Source organism: Bombus flavifrons, chromosome 6 (genome assembly GCF_040668555.2).
Source record: "Bombus flavifrons isolate JBK064 chromosome 6, iyBomFlav1_principal, whole genome shotgun sequence".
Classification (NCBI taxonomy): Eukaryota; Metazoa; Arthropoda; class Insecta; order Hymenoptera; family Apidae; genus Bombus; species Bombus flavifrons.
The window spans coordinates 7432135-7448023 of record NC_138447.1 but is presented as its reverse complement, the minus strand read 5'-3'; the positions used below and the strand labels follow the sequence as shown (position 1 = coordinate 7448023).

Here is a 15889-nt window from a genome sequence, read left to right as displayed (position 1 = left end):
CACAATCCCATTCTTACTGAACTGATTCATCGTCTAGGGATTTTCCTACCTCCGAATCTTTTCTCTTCCAATTTCTTGGAGTTGAAACTTCCTTCTATCGTAATTTGCGCGCAATTTTTTAAACTGTCCTCTTTGTTCGCGTAATGATGTGTCTATTCTTTGTTAGTCGTCTATACATATAGGTATATATTACTGTATTCAATAACAGAAATAAGATATTTACATCCTCATAAAACTTTTATTTGTATTTAATATAACATTTAACATCAAAAAATTGTGCGCCTGAGGTAGTAGGTATCGATAAAGTTAATAAAAAATTCTTGTTGCAGATATATCTATTTACTTATGTGTAGAATGGTAATTCCAAAATAGTGTTAATCTATAAACAGTATACGTATCAAACTTTCATATAAAATTATATTTCTTCAGTATCAAAATTTGATACAATTTTCAAGTCTAATATTTTTCTTTTGAAACGTATATGTACAAAGAAGAACAATTTTTTTCTACCATCTTCTCTAATATAATAACAAGAACAAAACTTTCGACGTTTTAAACGTACGGTAAATGCTTACAAACGGAATGCACTGTTTTTCTCATATATGTGTTTTTCAAAATATTATGTAGCTTTGCGTACATTTCGATATGGCAGTTGATTTTGTGTAATTTTTTTAACATCAAAACGATACCAGTACCTTTATATAATCACTACGATTACAATTTCAATATTTCTTGAACCGCAACAACAATTTTGTTTGCATTAATTCCATATTTATCCAACAACACATTTGGAGGGCCAGAACGTGGTACTTCAGTAACAGCTAGCTTTTTAACTACAACATTTTTTTCCAGAGCAACCGCCGAAAGAACTGCTTCTCCTAGGCCACCTTCCGCATAATGATCTTCAACAGTAACGATTCTACCTCCAACTTCTTTGGCGTTCTTTACAATCAATTGAGCATCAAGTGGTTTAATTGTAAACGGATCGATCACTCGAACATTTACTCCTACTTTAGATAATTCATCAGCAGCTTTAAGTGCTTCGTACAAAGTTACACCAGCTCCAATCACGAGAACTTGATCTTTCGGAGAAGATTTAACCACTTTGCCCTTGCCAACGGCAAAAGGTTCTTCGTTTTCATATATAACTGCCGTGGCAGGACGAGATGTGCGTACGAAACAAATACCCTTTGTATTAGCTGCTAATTCAATGGCACGCTCCGCAGAAACAGCATCGGCTGGGTAAAAGACGGTAGAACCAGGAATTGTACGGAACATAGCTATATCTTCCAGACCCATTTGCGAAGGGCCATCCTCTCCGATCGAAACACCGCAATGAGAACCAACGAAATTGACATTCGTTTGTGAAATAGCGCCCATTCGAATCTGCAAAGTCAAAAGTATGAAATAACATAGTCGTTTTTTTTATTCACATTTTCATACTTTACCTGATCAAAGGCACGAGTGAAGAAAGTAGCAAACGCAGATACAAATGCGACTGTTCTGTCTCTGCATGCTGCACCGATTGCTACTCCTACAACATTCTGTTCAGCAATGAACCCTTCGATAAATCTAGTTGGGTCAACTGCCTTGATTTTCTCTGCGTACGTAGAGTTCTTTGTGTCTCCATCCAGAGCAACGACGCGAGGATTGTTCTTTGCCAGCTAAATCAAAAAATATAATAATAACACACAGGTAACAACAAAATGCATTATACTCGCCTAACTGAAGGAAAAGGATACAAACCTTAGCTAAAGCAGTACCATAAGCCAATCTGGTAGCAACTTGTTCTCCTAATTTGTAATTCGGAGGCGATGCTAATTTAATATTACTAAGATCTACGGCTGGAACATCGTTGACTAATGGTTTTTGAGGATGCAATCCTAAAGGACCAGGATTTTTCAACATTCCAGTCAAATGCTGCAATTGAACATTTTATTAATCTCTAAGAGAAATGTAAAATTATTTTTATTATGTAGGAAATGCAATCCTTACTTGAATGACTTCGTTTGCTTTGTTGCCAAGTGGCTTTCCGTGCCAATTTTCTTGATCTTCAATATTAGGGAAATATTTGCCCTTAAACGTCTTTGCTAGAATGGCAGTAGGTCGCCCTTTTGTATTTTGTGCTTCATGGAAGGCCTGATAAATAAAATGTTATTTTAAATTTCTTATATTCATAAATAATATTTATTTATATGTGAACATGTATTTTTCCTAACAAACCTTGGCCAACTCTTCTACGTCATGACCATCAACTACCAATGCATTGAAACCAAAAGCTTCAAGTCTTTTGCGATAGACTTCCATATTATGTTGAAGAGATGTTGGTTCGCTTTGACCCAGACGGTTAATATCAAAGATAGCACAAAGATTATCCAACTTATAGTAAGAAGCAAAGTGAAGTGCTTCCCATATTGATCCTTCAGCTGCTTCTCCATCACCAATTAAACAGTATACGCTACATAAACATTGATAAATAATTCATATAATTATTATCATACATTGAAAATATAAGTACAACATTGCTTTATGTAAAACAAACAATAAAGGGTAATTATTTCAATATCAACATACCGATAATTCGCTTTGTCAAAATTTTTTCCTACGTAGGCCATTCCAGCAGAAACTGAAAGACCCTGTCCCAAAGAACCAGTTCCCACATCAACAAAGTTTAGTCTTGGAGTAGGATGTCCTTCCAAGTCACTATCAATTTTTCTTAAATTTAATAATTCACTTGCTGGGAAAAGTCCTGCTTCGGCCCATGCTGTAACAATATAAATGTTATTAGTTACCTCGAAATTTGACACAACTTCATAAAGATTAACTAATGCGCATAAATTTCAGATATTTACCTGCATAAAGGATAGGTGCTGCATGACCTTTGCTCAGTACAAACCTGTCACTGTTTGGATCACGCGGTGCCGATACTTTGTAACGCATCGTGTGAAAGAATAAAACGGACATAATCTCTGCCATAGAAGAACATGATGTTGGATGTCTATGTAAAGTAAAAAAATATATAAGATTAGAAAATTTTCATAACGGTATTAATGAAGAATAAATTGAATACACCGAGTTTACAAAGATTATCAGAACGTGTAATTATAAGTTTCGTAATCATAAACTGTTATCATCAAAGGTCATACAGGATATCAATCTTGATCATACGATCATTGAATATCGGAATGATCATTAAGAACCGTAGTTATGTAATACGATTTATATGCAAAAAAGGCACTAATCATTAACTGCATTGCAAAGAATAAATTTATCTTTCTTTTTTTACTATACTTTTTTATACTAAAATTAATTTATCAGCAAAATTTACTTCTTTAAATTACTTTGATTAAATAACGTAAACTACATAGTAGGAATAATATAAAAATCTTAAATAAATTATTAATTAAATGTATTGTTTTTTATATATTATGTGTTTTTGTGTTCTTCATATTTTAATTCTATCTACAATTATGTTATAAATGTTAAAGCACTATCAATCGCTGACTTCGCATTGATAGCGAACATATTTAAATGCAATAAAACGTTAAGATATACCTACAAGGATGCTTTAATTTATAATTATTTAATTTTAATGTAATAAGTTACTAATTATTGCAAAATTCTGATTTCCTGAAAAATTTCAAAGAAAATTTTCGAATATGCTAAGAAGAAAAATTAGCGTGTTGATAGTACAAATCTATCGACGACAGCGAGGTTTTAAAATAAATATGATATGAGGAAGATATGGTATGTATTTCGATTTTGCCAAAGCGATTATAAAAGCTTTGGAATAACATTTCACTCGTATCATACCCGCTTTTTGATGCCTCAGTTGCTTGAATACATTGAATACGAAGCCTGGTCGCAAGGTCTTGGAGTTTTTCCATGTTCGTATCACGCACCATTTTAGACTATAGAGAATTTCGGAAGTCGTTTCCCACCGAACGTTCGATAGCAACTGAGGGACTGACTAAGGGACATCGAACACAATAATTCGCAACTCGCGAGTAACTGCGCGCTCCCTACTTTCTTCCAGACCGGCTATCGTAGATTTCAAAATCGACGCGTTCACGTTTCATGGATACGAACTCTTTTGGAACTCGTACTATCGCTACAACTACCATACCGATAGCAAGAATATCTGGTTTATAATAACCATGTTTTATCAACACGGTTTCCTTAGAAAATTTCAAAAATTAATAACGTTTTTCTGGACACCAATGGAGAAAAATTTAATCACGATTAATTGATAATTGTTAATTAAAATAATAATATAGTGAAGGAAATTTTTGATAATTCCATGAACTTTATTATAAAAGTTACAGGTATCGTGAAAAGACGAATAATAGACAAATCAAATTCTTAGACTATGTAGCAATCGTTTTTATCATATTCGAGAGCAAACAATTTTATATGGTATGTCCAGCTCTTTCAACATTCTATGTGCTCTTGATTCTTCAACACTATCGTATGTTTATTACGTAACTACTTCATAGCGTGCATTTTGGTATTGTGCACGTGTTGACTATGCGACTGCTCTGCATAAGTCATAAGAAAACATGGTATGATTTCCTGTCTATTTTTATAACTGTCCTTCTAAAAAGTTTGGATATTTTTTTACAAGATACAAAGCACAATGATGCAACAATTCCTGATCATTCTTCAAAGTATTGTTATTGTTAATTATATAAAGGTATAATTTATGATTAACACGAAACTTAGATAATTCTAATATGATAGGTTTTAGGTATCTATAGATTCTTCTTTTTTTTTTCAAGAAAAAATATACTGAAAAATTTATTTATCCAAAATTAGATTTTTCTGGAAAATTTTTCCAATATTTTATCCCACTTTGATCAATAATCATTAAAAGTGAAAGTTCATAACAATTTTAAAATATAGTCTTTTACTATCGTATAGATATAAACTCTATGCATAAACATGAAGTGCAATAATAAAACTACCTTGATCCATGAAACATAATGTAGGAAGATGTAAAAAAGTGATATAACATTAAATATGATAACTCGGAAGAACGAGACATGTAAAAAAAAAATTAAGATCATACCATATAAAAATAATAGAAACTATCGAATAGTAATTAAGTATCGAATATCAAATAGAAAAGAAATCGTGCATGTATTGTATAACATAATTGATTCTAAAGCAAACATTCTCCTTTCATGCAGTTTTCATCGAGATAATCTTCGCGCGTGATTTCACAAGTGTTCAAACTTTATTAGAACTTAAATATAAAGATGATCGAAAATTAGTAAGGGTGCATCGATCTACGTTGATTTATAAGAAATTTATACAATGAACAATTAATTAATGGTATTGCTATTATAACATAGGATATCACACATACCCGGATTTACTGGCTTGTGTGGCATTGATCGAATGAATTCTCAACTTTGTCGCAATATCTTTCAATTCTAGAATGGTTTTCGATTCTGGTTTGTGATAGTTTGCCATTTTCTTCGTGTACGATGTAACGGCTTTTTAAAACTGTAATAATCTTTTAAGAAAACTTCGGATAAATGCTGACCACGAAACGTGTTTCCGAGCAACAAGTAGAATTCGCGCAAGCACGATCTAGCTCGAATATAGAGAAGAATTCAAACCCTGGATTCGAGCGCGATTTGTTTCAAGCATATTCTCGTATTGTCCCTAGATGGCACTGTATCGATTTTGATAGTACGTATAACAGTCATAATTTTTTTTTATTATAAAAAAGATTAGAATACGTGTATTGTTAATAATTTTTTGTGCTACTTATAAATTTAAAAGAGCATTTTGACATAATTATCTTGAGGTCTCGTTTTCTCAAATAGTTTAACGTATACGCGGTAAATTGCGTAACTTATATATAATACAAATATGGAAGAGGTACCTTGACAAACTTTCACATACAATATTAATGTAATAACAAATTTATTCGACGTTTAGGAACAGGATCTGTAGTATTATATTTAATCATATTTAATACTACCAATATCGAAGTATTCATTTATAATCTTATACGTAACTGAGAATAAATTATCCAATTAAAATTAGGGGAATATATAGAAATTTTATCGTTATATTATAAAAAAATCGTCGTCCATAAAAGTTTATGTTGTATGTAGAACCAAATTACAGATTATAATATAATATACGAGTCTACAATGTCTACATATAATTTAATCCTTAATGTAACATTACTTTCAACACATTGTTTCTTTTTTCACATTGTAATGAAAATGACTAAGTCGTTATAAAAATTTCAATATTAATTAATGCTTAATATTTATAGCGAATATGTTATTTAAGAATTTAACTTATTTTTACAACATTTCGAAAACGTATGCAATTAAGAAGTGAATTAACTATTTTTAGTGATTGTATTGGTACAAATATGTATATACCTTCATTATCTGTAAGAATAAATTGCTATAATGAACAATTAAACCTTACATTGTGATGAATTTTAGATTTATATCTATATATAAATATCTAAATAATATCATTAAATTATATGTATATACATCTGAATGATACACATATCATCCTTTTAACGAAATTCGCACTTCAATACTCGGAACGATCGTTATTGACCGTATTTAAGATCGTATTTAATTACTAGCGTACTTTGTTCTTCAGTAATATTTTATTCGGTCAGTTCTGTTCTAGTTCTATCATCAAGCTTTTTAATATAATAGCTCTCCAACAGATATTTTTAATTACATCTAAATGTGCAAAATATGCGGTTCCATTGATGCATTACGACTATAGGGGAGGGAGATATTCTGATATCGTCTGATAGTATAACAATTAACGTGAATGTTACATTCGAATGTCTTTTTTTTAGTAACCGCCAAAACTGCAGAAACTTTAAAACCATCAAAATTAAGTATTTCATTTTGCAGTACACTTATGTAAACTTAAAAGTAATTGTATAAGTTTTATATGCGCATATATATACATATATATAAATACACTTTCATATAGTTATATATCATGTGTGTGTGTGTCACGCTTATATATTTATATATACTTATACATATGCATAACATGCAATTGGTTCCCATATTCCTTTGAACTTCATACATATGCATGTTTACATGTTAATTTAATTACCAATTAATAATTTTATCACACATGTCAAATTTGTTCTATTTACAATAACTTTTCACTTACATCTGGAATGTTAAGCAATTTATATGCGTTTGTTCATGGTGATGTAAAAACGGTTGTCTTCCACATTTTGAATTGACCTGAGAATTTCAAATTTGATTAAGATCAAGCTCATGCAATTTTAATTTCTTTTACACAAATCTCTTTTGTTCTTAATGCACAAACGTTAATCAACTTTGTTTAACTGTATAATCATCATCGAATTTCCTCAAATTTGATACATGACACTCGAAAAATTTATACGGACGATAGTTTGAAAATTATTTACAATGTCACTTATTATTTATAAAACTACTATGCACCAATTTAGTGAAACTATGTATTCCTGAAATTATAATTTCTCCTTATATAAGTTTGTTCATTTTTATGTCAGTAAAAAAGGATGAAATTGCGCAATTTTATTCTATTATTTTGCACCTGTTTATCGTATACCAACTACTTTCGTGTTCCCGTATATATTGCTGATACATATACTCCAATACTTTTTCTTCATAAAATTAAAGTAGATGGAATAATGTTATCAATCTTTGTAATGCTCACCAGAAGAAATAATTCAATGCACTGTGTATTAGCGTAAGTTAGAAGATTTCCTGTAATGAAATAATAACAACTTTTTCTGAATATCTTTGAGCACATCTTAATAATCATGAATTCTCAGCAGTATATTTGCAAACTTATAACTAACTTTTGATTTTATATGAGTTCTTGTATGGTATCAAATTGTAGTTTCTTAATGAAAGTTTTGAAAAATAATGGAAAGTTACATACAAAGTATCAAGTATAGATAATAATTATAATATATGTCTTAATTAAAACGAAAGTAAATTTATTAAAATGAACTTATTTTTTAACTATAATTATAGACAAAGATGAGGTTATAATAAATATGCGACCACGCAAAATTTCTAAATGAAAATAAATAATGACTGATGCAGCTTAGTACACATTACTACATAGTAAAAAATTACGTATAGAGGATTTCTTCAGGTATGTACCATCAATTTTTACTTATAATGCCATGCTGTATATCAACAGATCATTATTGATCTATTGATGAAAACTACTTTTTTTTTTATAGAATATGACGTTATTTCTATAAAGAATTAAATTGGTAAGCATCAAAATTAAAGAAATTGTTTTTTTTTAAATTGGCTCAGTAAGAAGTGACTAAAAGAACATGATAACAGTGTGCAATAGGTGTCAGGTACATTTTGGAATTGATGTTATACTCAGTGCTAAAGCTTTAAAGTCAGCATAAGTATACTGAATGATTGTTTATTGTTTCCATGTGTAATGTTAATATCACATACAAGTACACTTTAAAGCTTCTAAAGAGAGATCCTGTAACTGAGCGTTTGATTGCTGTGCTTTATCAACACATTCCAAACATATCCTAACATCCATATTGCTAATATTTATCTGTGGTAACGTAAAAAAATGCTATATGTACATAACGAGCAATCCTCAGTGCAAAGACTGAATTACAATCAAAAGACTGCTTGATACATTTAAAATATTTTACACTGCTTTTTCCAGCTTTCCTCATGCCATAGAAATTGTAACATTAATTCCTAGATTTCCATTATCGGCAAATAATTGCGCGATGGAGGTGTCAAATACAAGGCAGTCTGAATTTAAAATTGCAGATGAAACACCTTCGTGAATAGAACGCGGCATAGCTTCCCATGTTAGGCGCCTTTTATGCCCATTCAATTCTAGTCTGTTGAACATAAGCATTTACATATTATCATTACGTGTTCCAATTGGCAATCGTTATTTTAACTGCTGTCTACGCTATAATACATATATACCTGTAAGCAAAATTTTCTGCTTGTTTTCTTGAACCAATCAATTGAACAATTGCAAAAAATTGTTGATGTCCATCATACTTTTCTTGTTTTTCAAGCACTAACATAAAATGATGACCAAAGCAAGACTGCATCATTACCCAATCCACTGCACCAGGAAGATTAATATCTGTTGCTAAAAAAACAATGTCTTCTCCTGTAACAAAAGTGATTTAGACATTTGTGTAATAAAAGGAAACACAAATGCGTGTCTTATTTGATAAAATTACCTTGAAGAGTTGTAATGCTTTTGTGACTCATAACAAGATGTGGCATTACTTGCTCGAGAGATCCTTGCCATTTACAAGAAGCTCCTGGACAAGGACAACTGTATGGACGGAATTCACATGCATCTTCGTGATCTGCCTTTTCAGTATGCACTAGCGACACTGTGCATCCACTTGTTGAATATTTGCAAGGAAACATCACGTTACCTGCCACTTTTTCCATTGCCAGATTGCGGATATTACCTGCATTACAGATTCATAAAGAATTTCTCATCAAAACAATATTAAAAACTACTTTTATTTGTACAAGTTCCAGTTTATTGCTATCTACATACCTAATGGACCTCTACAGGTAGGACAGCAGTTAAGTTTTGGTCTGCAATTACTACAAACAAGATGTCCACTCTGGCATTGTAAGATTGGTGGAAGAACATAATCAAAGCAAACTGGACATTCAAATAGGCTTGCTAGGTCAGTTGAGCTGCTTAGAGATGATACAGTGGATGCGGAGGAGCTTGCAACACTCCTCCCTCTCTTCCCAGTACTAATACTTAATTGGGACATCTTTTTCTTTTATTCTATGTATCAAATAAGAACACTTTGCCTTTTAGTTGGCAAAAAAATCCATTTATTTTGAAGATGTCTAATAAATGCGATGCATTTTGGAATGAGTCATCCACCTCATATCTGCAAATTATTAGAATTTCAGAGATATTACAGAGTGTTATATTTATAAATAAAAAAATTTTATGATTTTATTAATTACGAAAATTCATTGAATTCTACAACTAATACCTTCGTATAAAGTAAAAATTATTTTAATATATTGAAATATATATTTAACACATATATAATTATCTTGCAATGTGTATAATCTGGCTGTTGTCAGTGTTATTATACTTTATCTCTATAAAAAATAATGAACTTTTTATTATATATATCATTCTACATAATGGGGTATTCATGATAATTTTAATTATTAAACTTTATAATTAATTCAGTTCATACATTATTTACAATTATGTAAGGATAAAATGAACTTTACAGAATATATCTGGCTTTTATATTTTTATCACTTATACGATATATTATATTCTACCTTTCAACTCAAAAAAAAAGAAAGAAAACAATGTGTGTTATAAGGCATTACGTATATTGATGTTTATTCGACATTGAAATGATGCAATAAAAATTTTGGTCAGTGCAATCCTTTTATTACTTTTACTCAATCAATTTTTACTTAAGTAATGTTATGAAATTTATTGTCAAAAAATACTAGGATCATATATACACAACTCATAATATTGTCATGTTATATGAATATACATTTAATCGAAACATTTACAATTTCTTTTAAAACATTTTCATTTACCTACTTAATTTTATGCAAAAACAAGATAATTCAAATTATATACGTACAATTTGCATTTTTTGCATCAATTAATTAAAAGAAAAAGCTAAACTTCTTATCAACATCTTTATAAAAGAAACGCTGTTTATAATTATGAATCAATAAAGCAGAATAAGTAACGAGGATTATGTTGCATCGATCGCAAAACCATTTATCGCGTTTGCGTCAATTATCGTTGTCTTTTCGGTATACCGTCACAGGAAAAAGCTTGACAAATTTTTCTCACGCAATTTAAGAAATTTTCAAACGGTATCTTGTTCGCGGATTGTTTAATCCGAAAAGCAGCAATCAGGGGAAAATTTTGCGGAATAGTATTGTGAAGAGAGTCACAAATCACGAGTCACGACGAATCAGCGATCAACAAATAAACAATGCGCAAGAAATAAGAAAGCGGATGATTCTCTCGCGGAAAATTCTACGTAAGAAATACGATAAAGCATATGAATTTGTAATTTTATGGAAAATATATGTTTAAACTTACCGAAATAACAAATATATTAGTACGTCACTCGATGCATACACTGGCTTTTCGCGTGGTTGAAATCAGAAAATAGTGAGTTAAAAGTGTGAAAGAGGGAAAGAGAAGGCACTTGAGAATGATGACAACGGAGATACGAACGTAGATGAAAAGGTCGAGAATAACGACAAAGGGTGACACGACAATAGACAAATGTTTTTACGAGAACAACAACAGGAGATTTCATGCGACTTGGCTTTGAAAATGTTGCACGAAATGCTCCCGATACTTCTCGGTACATCGGATGAGGAATAAACGCGAACGCGATGAGATCGACTGTATAAGAGGCTACATCGCGAATTCTCTTGGCCAAACAGGCAACATTAATAGTAACGTGACTTTGGTTAGTTTTCGCTGAGGCATAGTAGCAACTTGCTCCTTTTCGAACTTCCGACACTTCAAGCTCGTTCCGTACAATAAGACGCACAGAGCAAGATGATGACACTGCAGCTGTCTGTCCGACTGGACGTCCGTCCGTTTACACCCATGCAACGCATGCAACTGCCATTAACGAGTATTAAGCCGCGTTTTTAATGTACACTTTTGTTCATGCTGTAACATTCATTTTCAAAAATAATAAATGGCAATATTTTGTTTTTCTTTTTTATAGAAATATTTTATATAAAATACTACATATGTGACAAAGTATTTCTAACATTTGTATTACTTTATATTATATTTTCATATTTTCCCTCTATTAATTTTTTTTTACAAATAAAGCACTATAGGATTAAATGATCGGAAAACTTGTTCAAATTAATCGATGATTCATATCCTAAGTATCACTATTAATTTTATTTGTCTCAGATATATATTTATTTATATTTATTATGATTATGCAATCTTCCTATATATATATATATTATATAGGGATATATAGGGGTATATATATATAGAAAATAATGTTGATGATACTAATTATAGTAATATAAAGCTATAATAATAACCTGCAAAACTGAAATTCATATTTTTATTAAAATTAATTAAAAGTCAGGATGAGAAAGGATTTGTATCAAATTACCATTTTCAAGATAATTGTATAAATTTTCTTAGAAGAGTACTTTTCTATTTATTTATAAGCTTTCATTGAAAGAAGAATATCACAAAATACTTTTCAAGTAATGAATATTTTATTTTTTGTTATAATTAAAATATACACTGTGTCATGGGTGAAACAGGCGAATAGTAATCAATAGTAACAAAATATTTGTGTTATTTGCTTTAATTTCACAATCTGATCTCTTTTTTATATATATATATATTTTTTCCACACGCAGCAAATATGGTATACATAGTATACAGATTCACTTTCCAAAAGCACAATTAGCTTGGCTTAAAATATTTTCTTTTCTTTTCTTTTTAGAAAACGGTTTATTTTCCGTGTATATGTGTATTATGAAATTTATTTAAGCCAAACTGTCGTTACTTTTGTAACATCTGAGAAAAACTTGAATGTTTAAAGCCTTATCAGCCTTGTGTGTAATATAATTTCGATGTACCTAAATGTAATCCTCACAATGCCATATTTACATTTGCTATATGTATTTATTTTGTCATCTTTAAACATTTTTTTTAGTCCAGAAAATCACAAGATGTATTGGCTGTCAAATTCTCTAGTATTTGTATCATTTCAAATGATACTCTACACATTAACAGTCTTCTTGCGATATGAAGAGCAGTCTTTGTACACCAGACAGGAACAACTGTTTGATGCAAATGCAAAAAATGTCATAGTAGCCTAAATTATACAAAAGTTATATTTCTGCTAGTTTCAATGCCTTAAACATTCTGTTGATTCAGGGTCTTCAAAACATTTTTCATATAACAAGCCATGATCAGTTTTGTTATATTTATACTTGAGTTTTATGAGACATAGGAGTACACGAGTGTAGCAACATTCGGAAATCATTAATTGTATTAAAGGTACTTCTGGAACTGTAGTTTTCATGACAATTAAAATATCATTAAAATATCAACAAAAACAAAAAGAAAACAGGGAAAAAAAGAAAGAAAGATACTAAATAACTCATTATAAAATGCTGTGTACATTACGGTATATTTATTGCTCTTTTGATGTGATTTCAAATATTGTTTTAGAATATTTTGTAACCATCTTCTACCACTCGCGCACTCTTCGCGTATCTACCCAGGACGTTCATATTTTAATTATATTCATTTTGAAATATTTTTATCTTTTTCTTAATTCCTACTGCATTATATGCTAATTCGCACACGTGTACAACGTATGTATGTGTACACGTATATACATATTAACATACGAGGATACGTATGTTTCTTACAATACCTTATGATTCGTATAAGTTACAGAACTTACTTTAGTGTACAAACAATTATGGATGATACTAGATAATACGTATAGGTTATAAATTTATGAGGAAGAAGTACATTTAATTAGGAGTACGAACCATTGGTCCATGAATGGTATTTTGTTTTACTTCTATCAATTACCTCTAACTGACACATGCTTTCTGAACTGAAACTGTTTATCAACATAAAGTCCTATCGTGAACAACACAGCATTGTGTTCTCTAATAAGATTAACACCAAGCATATAATAAACAATACTTTAGTAATGCAACTTAAGATGCTAAAGAATAATTAGAGTATTAAATTATAAGATATACATGTTAGTATTATGAATCATGAATAACAAGAAAATAGGAGTAAATCAATCGTTTCAATTTTTAGCTTATGTATGGTTCCTATGTAAGAGAAACAGCTTCATATATAAAGTATTCGGTTTTAATAAAAATATTTGGACATCTATTTTAATAGTTTCATGAATAGCTTGTTTATGTAATAAGTGATAAAATGTGCATAGATAGAAAAAGACATGATTCTTTTGATTCGTTAAATTATACCAATCGTAAATCAATTGAAAATTCATTTCCTCTCTTTTAGTAAATGTACATAGAGCTATCTAGTATTTTACAGACCCAATGTACAAAGATCAGGGAATTTGGTGCTTCTATAAGAGTTTCCCAATGACTCTACTTACAAGCTCTTTTATCCCAAATTTCCCTATCTCAGTCTTAGCCTGCATTCAGACAAAGTTGGTCTACTCCTTACTATATTCTTGCTTTATCACCAAATTTTGAGTATGTAGGATTTATAAATCCGTTTTTAGTACGGCTGATGTCTCTGAAATTGACGTGGTCCCTGACCATTTCCTCTTGGCTTACCTTGAACCCCATATCCCATGTTGTCATACCCATCATAACCAGCATAATCATAGTTTGCATACATATCGTCATATCCTCCTTGATAGCCATTGCAGTATTCAGGAATGTAACCATAGCCTCCGCCATATCCATAACCATAGCCTGGACCCCAAAATCCTTGATTCCTTGGGTCTGGATTAACTTTCACTTTCTTGACATCCACTTCTTTACCATTTATCGTTTGTTTAGGTGTTTTAAGTAATTTGTACACTACTTCTTTCGAGTCAAATGTTATGAAACAAAATCCCTTTCTCTGATTTTTTACCTTATCGAATGGTGCTTGTAATTCGACAATTGTACCATATTGTCCAAAATATGTTTTGATATCTTCATCGGTAATTTCAGGAGTAAGGCCACCCACAAAAATTTTACCATGTTGGGGCTTTTTACTCACCCGTTTGGGATCCACCTACACCAAAACAAAGGAAATCTCATTGAAGGAACAAGATACAAAAATAATTAGAAAGTAGTTCTTAAGCTTTAGCAATAGATTTTAATTTCGGCAGTATAACCAACCTTTCTCTTATTGATGTAATGCTCGCCAGAAGCCAGAAGTTTGTCGATTGTCTTAGGATTGGCGAATACCATAAACGCAAAACCTCGTGAAACACCGGTGTAGGGGTCGATTTTAACGGAGATGCTTTCGATCTCTCCGAATTTACTAAAATGATCCCGTAATTCTTTGTCGGTGGTATTACGCGATAGGCCACCGACGAAAAGTTTGCGTTCGTCATCTTTCCCTGGAATTCCGGCAGTGGCTTGTTGTTGCTGGGGTTGTTGTTGCTGTGACTGTGATTGTTGTTGCTGCTGCTGTTGAGACTGCTGTTGTGTCTGTTGGCCGGTACCCTCGGTCTGGGCTTGATTCTGGTAACAGTCAACCGCCGCCATCGCGTACTGTTTAGAGCTTACCGCGTTAAAAGCACGTCAGAAGATACAAGGTAGGCTGGTGGAACCGATGAGATCAGTAAATGCAACGGTGTACTGCGCACCAGAATAATTTCGGAACAGTTGGCACGCGTCACAGTCGGTTCTTATGGTGAACCGGTGCCGGCTTACGACCGAAAGAAAGAGAGTCAGCAACAGTTTCCGATTCCCTCTAAGCCTCTATTAACACGACGCTATTCGTTCTTTCTACTCAGACGCAATTCATCTCTCCAATCACAACGACAGATCCAACAGACAACGCCGGAAATTCCAGTGTATTTCCGGTGGTCGTTTCATTACTAACTTTAATCAATTTTCCAACAAGCTGGAAAATTGATAGGCTAGTATATTTATTTGTTGCTTAAATTTTCGACTTATTTTTTAATCGATTTCATATTCACGTAGTGGACGATTACCGAAAGTCCTTGAACATTGCTGAACCTGAACAATACATGAACACCTTTGTTCCTAACCGTGAGATCAGGGTCTTTATTCGCTGAAAGCTGAAAATTGCATATTTCCAGTTGACATCACGAAAATTCTAT

General features: G+C 31.5%; 3 protein-coding genes and 1 long non-coding RNA gene across 6 annotated transcripts; 1 reads left to right on the top strand and 3 right to left on the bottom strand.

Moving 5' to 3' along the window:
• Positions 1–218: 218 nt before the first annotated feature.
• Positions 219–5582, bottom strand: LOC138180956 (transketolase-like protein 2). Of its 2 annotated transcripts, none has more exons than XM_069115343.1 (8): positions 5369–5582; positions 2853–2998; positions 2575–2764; positions 2224–2458; positions 1996–2139; positions 1747–1920; positions 1449–1664; positions 219–1386 (listed from the first exon to the last, which is right to left on the bottom strand). In XM_069115343.1, the coding sequence occupies exons 1-8, from the start codon at positions 5473–5475 to the stop codon at positions 715–717; spliced, it is 1884 nt and encodes a 627-aa protein (XP_068971444.1). In that variant the 5' UTR covers positions 5476–5582; the 3' UTR covers positions 219–714. The 2 variants fall into 2 exon arrangements, with proteins under 2 accessions (XP_068971444.1, XP_068971445.1); XM_069115344.1 differs by lacking the exon at positions 5369–5582 and adding an exon at positions 3814–3985.
• Positions 5583–5703: 121 nt separating this feature from the next.
• LOC138180960 (uncharacterized) lies at positions 5704–9153 on the top strand. Its single transcript, XR_011173409.1, has 2 exons — positions 5704–5889; positions 8040–9153. It is a non-coding gene; the product is annotated as an uncharacterized LOC138180960 (long non-coding RNA).
• LOC138180959 (E3 ubiquitin-protein ligase SIAH1) lies at positions 6097–11713 on the bottom strand. Of its 2 annotated transcripts, none has more exons than XM_069115349.1 (5): positions 11143–11713; positions 9586–9937; positions 9254–9493; positions 8988–9180; positions 6097–8896 (listed from the first exon to the last, which is right to left on the bottom strand). In XM_069115349.1, the coding sequence occupies exons 2-5, from the start codon at positions 9812–9814 to the stop codon at positions 8719–8721; spliced, it is 840 nt and encodes a 279-aa protein (XP_068971450.1). In that variant the 5' UTR covers positions 9815–9937; positions 11143–11713; the 3' UTR covers positions 6097–8718. The 2 variants fall into 2 exon arrangements, with proteins under 2 accessions (XP_068971450.1, XP_068971451.1); XM_069115350.1 differs by lacking the exon at positions 11143–11713 and adding an exon at positions 10670–10686.
• An 806-nt stretch (positions 11714–12519) lies between these two features.
• LOC138181055 (RNA-binding protein squid) lies at positions 12520–15542 on the bottom strand. The gene is made up of 2 exons (XM_069115590.1): positions 14937–15542; positions 12520–14829 (listed from the first exon to the last, which is right to left on the bottom strand). The coding sequence occupies exons 1-2, from the start codon at positions 15306–15308 to the stop codon at positions 14323–14325; spliced, it is 879 nt and encodes a 292-aa protein (XP_068971691.1). The 5' UTR covers positions 15309–15542; the 3' UTR covers positions 12520–14322.
• Positions 15543–15889: the final 347 nt, after the last annotated feature.

Coding starts and splice junctions, on each gene's coding strand:
- LOC138180959 (XM_069115349.1), bottom strand. CDS start 9,814: ATGTCCCAATTAAGTATTAGTACTGGGAAGAGAGGGAGGAGTGTTGCA. Junction 9,494..9,585: donor TACCTGTAGAGGTCCATTAG/GTATGTAGATAG, acceptor TCTGTAATGCAG/GTAATATCCGCAATCTGGCA. Junction 9,181..9,253: donor AAGCATTACAACTCTTCAAG/GTAATTTTATCA, acceptor CTTTTGTTACAG/GAGAAGACATTGTTTTTTTA.
- LOC138181055 (XM_069115590.1), bottom strand. CDS start 15,308: ATGGCGGCGGTTGACTGTTACCAGAATCAAGCCCAGACCGAGGGTACC. Junction 14,830..14,936: donor ATTACATCAATAAGAGAAAG/GTTGGTTATACT, acceptor GTTTTGGTGTAG/GTGGATCCCAAACGGGTGAG.
- LOC138180956 (XM_069115343.1), bottom strand. CDS start 5,475: ATGGCAAACTATCACAAACCAGAATCGAAAACCATTCTAGAATTGAAA. Junction 2,999..5,368: donor ACACAAGCCAGTAAATCCGG/GTATGTGTGATA, acceptor TACTTTACATAG/ACATCCAACATCATGTTCTT. Junction 2,765..2,852: donor AGCACCTATCCTTTATGCAG/GTAAATATCTGA, acceptor ATATTGTTACAG/CATGGGCCGAAGCAGGACTT.